Source organism: Talaromyces stipitatus, genomic scaffold (genome assembly GCF_000003125.1).
Source record: "Talaromyces stipitatus ATCC 10500 scf_1105507295523 genomic scaffold, whole genome shotgun sequence".
NCBI classification, from domain to species: Eukaryota; Fungi; Ascomycota; class Eurotiomycetes; order Eurotiales; family Trichocomaceae; genus Talaromyces; species Talaromyces stipitatus.
The window spans coordinates 847,489-858,934 of NW_002990113.1; the positions used below are offsets into that span (position 1 = coordinate 847,489).

The 11,446-nt window shown below is 45.0% G+C and overlaps 4 protein-coding genes across 4 annotated transcripts; 1 reads left to right on the forward strand and 3 right to left on the reverse strand.

Moving 5' to 3' along the window:
* Window positions 1–3,013: 3,013 nt before the first annotated feature.
* On the forward strand, window positions 3,014–3,709 carry TSTA_062340 (uncharacterized protein; the record flags this gene model as incomplete). Its single annotated transcript, XM_002340093.1, has 2 exons — window positions 3,014–3,312; window positions 3,370–3,709. The coding sequence occupies 2 exons, from the start codon at window positions 3,014–3,016 to the stop codon at window positions 3,707–3,709; spliced, it is 639 nt and encodes a 212-aa protein (XP_002340134.1).
* Window positions 3,710–4,956: 1,247 nt separating this feature from the next.
* Window positions 4,957–6,225, reverse strand: TSTA_062350 (chitinase 3 precursor, putative; the record flags this gene model as incomplete). Its single annotated transcript, XM_002340094.1, has 2 exons — window positions 4,957–5,046; window positions 5,098–6,225. The coding sequence occupies 2 exons, from the start codon at window positions 6,223–6,225 to the stop codon at window positions 4,957–4,959; spliced, it is 1,218 nt and encodes a 405-aa protein (XP_002340135.1).
* A 242-nt stretch (window positions 6,226–6,467) lies between these two features.
* TSTA_062360 (uncharacterized protein) lies at window positions 6,468–8,917 on the reverse strand (the record flags this gene model as incomplete). The annotated part of the gene is made up of 2 exons (XM_002340095.1): window positions 6,468–6,577; window positions 6,646–8,917. The coding sequence occupies 2 exons, from the start codon at window positions 8,915–8,917 to the stop codon at window positions 6,468–6,470; spliced, it is 2,382 nt and encodes a 793-aa protein (XP_002340136.1).
* A 145-nt stretch (window positions 8,918–9,062) lies between these two features.
* Window positions 9,063–10,674, reverse strand: TSTA_062370 (bcs1 AAA-type ATPase, putative; the record flags this gene model as incomplete). The annotated part of the gene is made up of 3 exons (XM_002340096.1): window positions 9,063–9,777; window positions 9,937–10,396; window positions 10,446–10,674. The coding sequence occupies 3 exons, from the start codon at window positions 10,672–10,674 to the stop codon at window positions 9,204–9,206; spliced, it is 1,263 nt and encodes a 420-aa protein (XP_002340137.1). The 3' UTR covers window positions 9,063–9,203.
* Between the last annotated feature and the right edge of the window lie 772 nt (window positions 10,675–11,446).

Sequence of the window (11,446 nt, forward strand, 5' to 3'; positions counted from 1 at the left end):
AATCAAAATTTATCTATGATTTCAAACTTCTCGAGTACGTGTACATATTAGGAACCTTAAGAAGCTATCTAAATTTTCAATATCAGATCTTTGAAGTCATTGATATGCTTCCAGGGCGGTAAACTTACTTTAATTCCGGACAACACGGAGGACATCCACAACAGTATGGCTCACCTTCCGCATCGATTACCTGCTGTGGTGAGGTCCCCACCTTCAATGCAGAAAGAAAAGAAAGAAACGAAAATAAGACGCAGAATACACAAAAATAGAGCGACTTAGACTTGCACCCTTTTTGGTGGTAATGCGCAGAGCCATATACGGTTGGCAATTGTTTGGCAGTTTTGTCCATCCCCCCAAGACTTCCAGCCGACGATTATACGTGAGGATTCCAACTTTGACCCCTAAGCCATCAAATTCTGATACTTTTGCGTTGCAATAGATCTTTCAGGTAGTTTCTTGCCTGATCGACGATATCGTTAGAGACGTCACGTCGCCTCTGTAGTACATCTCACAAACTGAGGGTGCTCTCAAAATCCGGTTCTCTAACTAGACTACGGAAACTCAGGTTTTGAACCTGCTTTACAGTAGTTGAGTTCAATTTCTCGCGTGAATACACACAATAATCAGATCAATTGTGTTGCTAAGATCCTTCATCGCAAAGCATCGGAACGGAAGTGCTACAGTAATAATGTTTGATGTTGGGAACGCTAGCGCGCAGAATGACAGACCATATATTACAGTACAATGCTGTACGCTCTACGGTAGTGTATGTATGAGGTCATCCTTGGCCCCTTTCCGATGAAGACGCGGCTTCAAGTTTACGCGCTAGGCATGGAGTGTTTTGAGGACTTTTGCCTGGGCGACCAGTTCTGTTCTTTTGGCTGCTGGGCACGTAATTCAAGTATAGTGAGTATAGGGATAGGTGGATGTATGTGGTTGTTCAGACCTCATAACATGAGGTCAAAGGGCGGATACCAGGTCTACTATACCTGGGCGCTTGCGAGAGTGTACTATTTTATATATACAGACAAATTCGAAACCTCCTTCACTTTTTTTCTTACTCTCTCTCTTTACTTTGCCCCACAGCCAGGGCTGGTGGCTAAACTATTCCGAAGGCGACTAGTCTCGTAAGGTATTTTGCTAGGGCTGTACAAATCTTTACGCTATATACGTTATGTAATTCATATCATTGGTTCTTAATTGATATGTCTGTATTGTCTTGAAAAATTAAAGCAATATTTAACTATTCTGGAGCTAGCTCCAAAAATATACCCCGGAAAGTGGGGCCCAAAAAGGAGACAGAGAAAGAAAAAAGTGAAGGAGGTTTCGAACCTGTCTGTAGCATTTAGAGCGCCCTGTTAGACGAATAAAAGGAAGTTACATTTTTGGGACTAAATTCTAGAAATCAACATGCCAGTTGTGTGATAACATTTTTCCTAAGGAAAAAAAGGATTGGCCGCGTAAATGCGCCTCGTTACTCCTGCATTTACTTTTGTATGCGTCAGTAAACACGCTCTGCTAAGATATGTTCAAGAATATCATATAGCTATACTCTATACCTTCAATGGATTTGTACTCAATTATTGATATTCCTTTTTTTATGCACATTGATATGTACTCGCAACTCGCCCCTCTTTGACTTTTACTGGGCGTGTTCTCACATCCACCAGCGTCAAGGTGTTTTGTACGCCCTAATATCTAGACAGAACCAAGAATTAATTCAGACCACGTCAATATAAGTTGCCTAGAAAAGTTGCCTAAAAATTAGAATAGGGTTGCAGACACCAAAATGTATGACTCCAAGTCAATTTGTCCGAAACTGAGAAAATTTTAGACCTCATTTTACCGTATATCTTCACTCTCCCTGCGGATATAAAACGGGTTTATACGTTATTACAAATATAAACATACCACCACCCCACTGTGTCTTTGTTTATCACATTTAACCCTTAACACAGATATGGTCGCATACCTTTTCCTCGACATTCCAGTAGGTCAATCAACCAAAATGCTTTGTGAAATAGAGATAACCCATTAGATCCTGAATGATAACCAAGGCCAGCTTTTTGATCACGACATACAGGTAAGCCACCATCCAAGCTAGACGCTAGATCTAAGCCACAGAGCTTGAATCGGCTCACCTTCTTTATGTAGCTCGCTGAGCAACTTGTAAGCATTGTGAATCAAATTCGTCTGCTTCGTGAGGACAGAAAGAATTCGGTATTAGCTTTACTCCAAAGCAAGTATTCTGAGTTATTCCGAGTGCAGAGTAAGTGGAAGTTAACATTAACAGTCTGAGGCAACACCCGTTGACCTGACTTCAACGCTTTGCCCTTCTTCTAGTGATAATTAATGGCGTATTGATTCTAAGTGACATTTATCCTCCACAACAGACTTCGAGCGACCTTTAGCAGGTACACCCATCGTTACTACAGGATCGTATTTGACACCACCGGAAAACAATGGCACAATCGGCGTTGCTAGTGCAGCAGAAACGACGGTGTCATACGGTACAGCTCTACAATCCAGCTACTATTCCACTAACGGTGACGCCCCTGTCACCGACTGGAATGATGATTGGGACGCGCTTGTAGACTTATCGCCGCATGGGAGTGTAGCCCCTTCTATTGGCGATGGACGGCACAGTATACACTTGTCCGGTGAAAATGTAATAGATCATGATTTTCAACTGATTAACGGAAGTGATCCTAGCTTGAGAGCTGCTATAAAAGCAACAGACGTGCGGTATCATCAAGGTCTCCTAATTATGCGGAAATACTACATACCCCCTGAAGGTGGCCCTTCAGATATGAATCAGATCTCGCTAGTAGTCCAAGCCGGTTACGCAATTTTAAGACCGGACATACGCAACTATATCGAGATTGACATCAACCGCTGGCTGTCATTCGGACTATGGCCCGCTGTTGATGATTCGCAGTCTAATAATTTTTGTCGAGAATGCTCAAAAGAGGTAAACAGATTGAACATGATGGCAAAATCCGAAGCTAACACCATGCAACGACGAGTGCTGCGCATGAGATTGTATCACTGGTATATGGAGCTACAGAAGGAACTCAAAGTCCCAGAAAAAAGGCCCGCGCTTCGTCGTGGAGAGAAAATACAGACAAAAGCCATAGATATGATTCTCAAGGACTCATATCTCGATTGGGAAGGCGCAAGTGACTTAGAGAAAAAGTCATATCGAGACGAATTTCATAGGAACAAAGACGTTGGTTTGAAATGGTGTACTCTTGTGCAATATTTTGGCGAAGGTATAGCAGTGATATGTGGGAAAGAGATGGACTTGATCATGTATGTAACTGTCGAGTCTCGAGTTCGATTCGGAGAAGGCTAATCCGCAATGATTAGTAACGATACTAAGTTCAAACCCAAATCGCTGCACGCGCTAGCCACTTTCGTGCTCAATTTCTATCCTGACGTGCCACACATATGCCGTCTCTTTGGTTTCCCACTCAAGTTCTTTATACAAGATATAGGAGCAGGCCCTGATGAGTACCACAATTGGCAACACAGCCTGGACCAAGAAGGAGCCATAATTATGGTGAACAGCGGTCTAAAAGGCCCCCAAGTGCCATCAGAGCCCCCCTCCACCTGGATTGTCCCGGACTGTTTGGAGATGGATCTTACAGGTTTTATTCGGGGTGTATTGAAAGATAGGAGACGACGGCTCTATCCTGCGCCAGGGTGATTTTTTTTAGTGAGAATTCTTTCGCGTTGCCCTCGGCTGAAGAGGGGACGGAAATTCTTTTACTCCATGTAGTGTATACTGTATAAGTACAAGATTCAATTCCTCATTTGATTACTTTCAGCTAAACCACCGGATCCTTCTAGACGGGGATAAATATAATTTGGGGCCAGCCTATGTATATAGAAGTATGCCCGCCAGCTACATCTCCACTTGGTGTAACTGCTGCTTGGTTGAACAGTATTCCTGCATGAGCACTCGATGAACCGGTTGAACATACTACGATAAACAATCTATTGGCATACCCTCGCGGCATGCTCGACAGTAAAACAGGGAAGTGTGTACCAACACATTGAATTCAGATCTTAGGGCACTGTAAACTCGACGGCTGCTCCCTCCTTAATGGTATATGCCGGAGCCTCGGTTCAACAACCTTTTCATATGGTGCTGTTGAACAGTTTGCTTGTCATGGTTGATCATGGAACGATCCCATAGAATTGAGCCAACACCTCAACTTACCATACCCCACTACTATGTTCATCATTGGCAGTTAACGATGACCTAAGATGAGGCTTACCCAGCACTAGTCAAGCGCTAAGGCAGCCACACTGGTCAGATCTCCACTTGGCACATTTACTGTGTATACTACATAGTACTTGGTTGGACAGTTAAACAGTTGAACAGTTATGACAGTTTATAAGACTGAACACTTAATAATAAACGAATGTGGACCTCGCTTGGGAAAGCCACCAAACCGGTGTTACATGTACCCACACATCAAAGAATGTATATTATAAATGGTAACGGCTGTTTGCGGCTTTAAGGTCACCTATTCGCTTTCTGGCTAACGTTTACATATTATGCTATAAGATAACCCCTGCTGACCGATGCATACTCATCAGCTTACTTGTTTTCCCACTATGAGAGGCTAATCCCCGATCTTTTCATTTTTGTTTTCGTTTTGCGCTCTTCTGAGGGTACTGTAATGGACTTGCTTCTATTGTTCTTCCTTCTTTCCTCTTTCCATACTGTATACTGTATGAGTGTCTTTACTGTACATCTTTCCTACTCTCTCTTTTGATATATGTACAAGCACCGACCATATTACAATGTCTTGATCGATTGGCAAACCCAATCCCATCTTAGATCTGATGTGTGATGTTATGTGACTCCCAAAAGATGGATCGATCAAACAGCGACGAATAATTCATACGAGTGATGGTTAGGCTAATGGACAACCCTGCCCTAACCTACTGGCACGACGACCAGTATTTGCTTTCTCTAATACACCTGTATGGGGAAGCACAAACGGTTGATCCCGTGTAGCCGTCACCTCCGCACTATATGCAGTTCATTAGTAATAGCTATTCAGACCAAACTTAGTTACTAACCTGACCCCACTGAGCTACCAGCACACTGGCGGTAGTAGCAGTGGTACTAGAAGTAGACGGGGTCGCTGTAGTAGTCGTACTAGTTACGGTAGAAGCGAGAAACATAGGAGAATTGTTGTCATTTCCACCACAAGGAGAACCAGTCTTCAAGATGCTCTGCGCCTGCTGAGCGTAGTTGCAGCCATCAACCACATTTGCGTTAGAGAAAGCAGCGTCCCACATCATGATACCACCCCAGTTTGAGCTAGTGTCAAATGAAGCAACGGTATTTGCGAGGATACTCGGGGACTGATAGTAGGTAGCACCGCTCTCAGTACCAGTAGAACCGAGCTCGGAGGCAGGAACACCAATGAAGATCTTAGCATTATTTGAAGGAGTGCGAGAGATATATGAAACCCATTCAGCGTAGTTAAGAGTATTGGGGTACGAACAGTACTCATTATTATAGAACTGTACCCAGAGGTAATCGAATTGAGCTGCCTGAATGATTTCTCCCATATTAGGCTCAGGGATAGGGCATTGGGGTGCACCAGTAATATAATAAGTATTGCCTGAGTCAGATTTAAAATTAGAGCGGAGCTTAGAGATCATATATTGATAGTACTGATTGCCACTATTGGATTCAAGGTCGAAGTCCCAACCATCAACGGAAATAGATCCAAATGGCCGTGGTATACTGCCTCCAGCACTCTTGCCATATGCATCCCAGAGATTTTGGCCAATTTTCTCCGCTTCACTTTGAGAAGTGAGAGAGTAGGCTCCAACAGCACCGCCAAGTGAAAGAATAACCTTGACATTATTCGACTGGCAAGTAGCAATCTGGCTAGCGAGAGCATCACAGTTGATACCTTCACCGGAGGTACTAATAGAGCAGTCTTTCCCAATCACGCCAGAAGGGATTACAATGTTGTTTCCGTACTCGTAAAGGAAGGCAAGAACAACAATATTGATACCAGAGTCAGCAGTGCAGTAGGTCGAAAGATCGTTGTTTTCGCTTGCTGCAGCGGCATTCTGGCCCCAGTAAACAACAACTTCACCACCAGGGCTGCGTGTCTGGAGTTTATGAGGAGCACCATCTACGACGCTGGCCGCAAGGACCAGGTTGATCAAAGCAGATGAGATCTTCATAACTGAAATAGATAGACAAAAAAATGGAACAATAATTTACGCAGTGCCAAACTAGATAAGGAAGTTTCAGAGCCGTGAGCTTGCTTGAGCGGTAGTTAAAGTATAAGGCTGATACTAGGGGTAAGTTCGGTTCCTCCCTTAGATAAGAATAGCCGTGTGTACATAGTCAAGGTGCTACGTGAGACCACATTCAAAATTATGGCATCGAGGTTCAGAGGCCCGAAACAGCTTGACGTCCAACGTTAATCCCTTGACGAAGCGATTTCGGTAATGAGCACTACGTAGTAAAACATCAGAAATGACTCTACCAGGGACGCTTCCAGATGAAATTGACTAGCCTTATCCGGCATGGCTGATTAGCTGGATTAACAAAGTAAAAGAAAAGTCTCAAGATTCAAGATCATAGTTGAGACCTCATACGTGACAATTCCCTCTGAAAGAAATCGGATCGCTTATTTGGACTTTTATCCCAGTCGCTGGTCCCTCGCCTACGTTTTCGATTGGCGGAAATAGAGCCCAGGGGTATTCGTTTTTGATATTGGGCTCGTTCGAAATCAATGAACATTACCTGCTTGTTTTCTTCATTCAAGGTCATGTTGCCCGGGATTGGGTCGCCGTGAAGGACACCAAGGTCATGAATTGCACGTAATGATGTCTCAGCTTGCGCAATGACCAGAGTCTGATCGATTTCATGATGGTTCGCCAGATTTCTTCCAGCATAGCTCATCAGAGTCAAACGGACCATTTTTGCGATCCCATCATATGAAAATGGTCGACGAATATCGAGACCACCGAGGACTATTGGGACGAACTGTCCTTGAATTGCACGGAGATGGGAGTACATCATCTCCTCCCGCTTGGCACACTCGATGAAGTCGATTGGAACACCTTTCCCAACAAAGGTATACCCATGCGACCAGAGGGTGATCTTGAAAAGAGCCCCGCGTGTGCCGTGTACATGGAGTGATTCGCATCCGAGCTCTTCGTTAGGGTCCGGGTCCCTAGAGAGCTGTCGATCCAACAAATTGATAAGCATTTTCGTGTTCAAGCGATGCCGGCCGACTCCATGCTCGATGACATTAGGACATTGTTTATCCAGAAGTCCTCTCCCACGCAGGCCACTAAGGCACTTTTGAGAACAATACTTTCGAGCTTTGCCTTTCGAGGAAGCCGAATGTTGTGACCTGCTAGAATTTCGGACCGTGGCAGTTGTGGTTTGACGTTGAGGAAAGTGAGAGTCACGTGGCCCTCGACTGGGGGTCGGCGGATCATCGGTATCGTCTTCATGATCTGATAATGGTGACCCTTGCGATGGCTGACAGGATATGACCCTTGCAGCCGTCGACCTGGTTTTTACTGGAGACTGGCGCCAATATTTTGTTCTGCTTAGTGGTGGTTTGTACTCAGAAGCAGGAATGTGCTTCTCCTCGATCTCCTCCAGTAGATCATCATATACCATTTCCCACATCTTCAGTTGGCTCATTGCCCAGTTTCTCCAATTGATATCTCGCGGGGAGGTTCGCAAAGCTCGCAGGGTGAAAGCTAAAAGCTGCCCTACGGCTGTCAAATGTAACCGGTTGTCACCATTTACATCTCCGGCCCAATCAGTGGTGTCGCCAACATCTTCTTTCGGCACTGATAGATAATAAAGTACGGTAGAAGGATCCTCATAGGGTACTCGAAGGAATATGAATGCTTCACCTGTGCTAACGCAGCCGTACTCGTATCCACCTTCGTACATGTAGTGTGCGGCCTGTGTAATAACTGCGGCAACCACACGACGGCAGATATCTTCAGGCGATTCGTCTTTCTGGTACCGCACAATGCGGTCAAGTTCCATGTCCTGCAGTCCGGCTTTGATATGGGCAAGAGAAAATTTGTGTGGAGCCTTATTTTCGATGGCAAAAGCTGGCTCCTTCTTGTCCGGTCCGCGGTTGTATACGCAGAACTGGTCCGCTCGAGGCCGAGGAGGTCGTCGCTGTGCAGTTGTTTGTCTTGTGGTTCGTGAACTTGATCTTGAGGACTCCTGAGACCGTCTGGCAGCTAAACGTTCTGAACGACGAGGTCTGTCCGTCGCCAGACTTAAGGAGCGCATATCCGTCACAATTCCGGATTCATCCGTCAATGTATTCGCATGGTTTTCAAAGGTCACGTCTCCATTGAGGTGAAATTTCCGCCGTATTTGTGGACTGGCGTAGAGCTCTTCGATGATCGAGGCAACAGGAGACTCTGCGGTCTCGCGTAAAAAGTGTCCAATATCGAGTTCTGAGCCGTGCATCCTTTTCCTTATTTGTTTCCCAGCTTCTCTCAACGCCAGCAGCGGTGTAAAGTGACGTTCGGTAACAAAATCTGCATCCATGAGGTCCTCCCATATTGCCATCTGCTCGTCTGGGAAATCAGTCCATTCCTGGATTCTGCTCGGTCGCAGTTTGCGGTCCGCATTTGCAGGATCCCCCTTTGTGGATGACTTCTTGTCCTTCTGAATAGCCAGACCGAGAAATAGATGTTCGTGACACGCAGTGAGGAACTCAGGTAGGGTAGTGTTCTGAGTCTGTAGTCTTTCTAGGCGCAAGTTCTGTTCCGCTACCTCTTGTCGTCGTTCTGCTTCTTCTCGTCGCTGTCGTTCTTCCTTTTCTCGTTGTTCTGCTTCCGCGAGACGCTTGCGTATTTCGTTCAATTCTTTCTGCGACATTGTCGATTTATGTTGACAAGTGGTTGCAATCAGAAATGGGAATTTGTTTTGGTCAGGCTGACGCTAACACCCGATACAGTATAACGTAGGCTTGGCACACTAAGAACGACTAGGTGGTCATCGTAACGGGGCAAAACAATTACTCAGAAGCGACACGATTTAACTACGTATCTAAAGGAGAGTCTCTACTCATTGTTTGGTATTCCAGCTCCTAATTCGCTAGGCCGCAGCTTTTCAAGCGACTCCGCGGCAGGGACTTGACATGAGGCCATGGAATTAGTCATCTTTAATCCACGAGTTTTCTCTCCAACCTAGCCGTGGATTCCTGCCCTTTTTGTTTTGCAACCCATTCTTGAATACCACTTACAGCATCTATAGGCGAGTTCTTATGGTCCAAAAGGAATGATAGGACTTTGGCTGGGGTGAACTCTCCCTCTGGCACATGAGCGGCAAAATCCTCAGCTAATCTTTCAATCGTCAACTTTCCGCTTTCCTTTGCTGGTTGCTCACATTCGATAGGAGTCTCTTTGAAGATGGTACGGAAAAGTTTAGTGACGATATTTTTGTCAGCACGTTTGAACAAGACAGTCTTATCCACACGGCCCGGGCGAATTAGGGCTTCATCTAGATGGTCGATATGATTTGTTGACATAATGAGTATGCGACCCTCCTGAGATCCCACGCCATCAATGACATTCAGAAGCCCGGATAGTGATACTCCACACTGAATCATATCCTTCTGGTCTTGGCCCGGGTTGGTATTCTTACGGTTCAAGCCAACCGCATCCACGTCCTCTAGGAGGACGATACAACGAGGGGGAAGCTGAGAAAAAAGCTTACTCAGTCCAGCATCGCTCAGGCTGGATAAGTTAAGAATATAAATGCCCAGATCATTTAGGCCGGCGACGGAAAGGCAGAAGCTAGATTTCCCCGTTCCGGGAGGGCCATCCAAAAGATATCCTCGTTTGTAAGGAATTCCTCGGGATGTATACCATGTTTGAGTTTATTCATCGAGAAACTGTTTCATGTCTTCCAAAACGTTTTTCTTCACTTCCTCGTCCATTATGACCGTGGAAATGTCTCTTGCAGGTCGCAAGCTAGTCCTCTTCCACTCGCCACCCTCCGGTTCGAAGACTGGCACTTTCCGCTGAATGAGGTTGAGATATTGTTCACGGCACTCTTCCATCAATTCAATCAGAACCTTTGGAGATGTGCCAATGCATGAGATGGAGATCTCCTCGTGATGCTCTCTTTTATGACAGTGAAGCGTGAGACGGTGGTTCTTGTACCAAAAAGGGAAAGACCCATCCCAAGGGGAGTACGACAGAGGCTTCTTTCTCAACGATTGGTCCTGGACGACAGTTCGAGTCTTGAGTCGGACCATTAGAGAAGCTGCTTCCCCGGCAAATGGTTGTTGATGTATCCAATTGATAACCATATCATATGCTTCGTCATAGTAGTACACGTGGACGGTCGGGCCTATTATCGGTCAGTGATGAGTTCACATTTTTACCTGGACTAAACGAACTGAAGTATTTGTTGATCAAGTCATTCGCATAACCATATGCATAGCGAGCAAATATTAGGAAAACGACCCCCATACAGATCAACCGAACATAACCATTCGCGTTGTTGAGAAGGAGCCGCTGTGCAGATGCATTGAGAGCACTGAATCCTGGGAAGAAGATGTCCACGACGGATATTGGGGATGCTGTGGGATGAATGGGCAGGTAGTCAATTCCGCTGAATGCGTTCATTGTGACAAGGAGTCTTACGTCTCACAATGGCTAAGAGTCAATGTTGAAAAGCGAATTTGAAGCATTGCAAGATATTTCCGAACAAAAAAATTGACAATCTACTATGATTTTGAGAAGCTCCTTTTATATTTGCGATCAAGGAGAACCCCGCTTCTTCACTGCGACAGATATAGCAGCTATTCGCACAGGTCTACAATCACATTGCTTTTTCTCAAGTGGCCTGCGGGATAAACAGAAATGAGAACCCAATACTTCTGTCGTCCAGTCTCGGGCTGCGCAAGATGATACAAAACTGTTATTGAGTCTAGACTCGGGTCTGGCGCCTTTTTTGAGCTATGATCTGTCACAGTAAAGCAATACTCGGTTAAATTTACTGGGATCTAAGCAATATAAGTACATAATTCTTGCTTTAGGACATTGAAATATGATAGTGAGATACTAAAATCCTGCGAAAAGTAAGATAAGTCACTAATTCACCTCCAGCGGTAAGTTAAGCGGAAATAATACTCGAAAATGCGTGCTCCCTGCATAATACGCACATAGAAGCATTAGCGCCTGTGCCAAGAGTTTCTTAGGCTTGTTCACAGCTACACTAGGATAAATACGGAACATAGGTGTAGAAATTCTCATGTATTGGAGCATATCGTCTAATACACAAAACCTATACAAACTTGACCACGGCCAACAAGAGTTACTTATCACGTGGAATGAGATAGCTGTCGGAACTAAAACGTAATACTATTTCACCAAAAAGGACGCCCTTAAAGGGAAT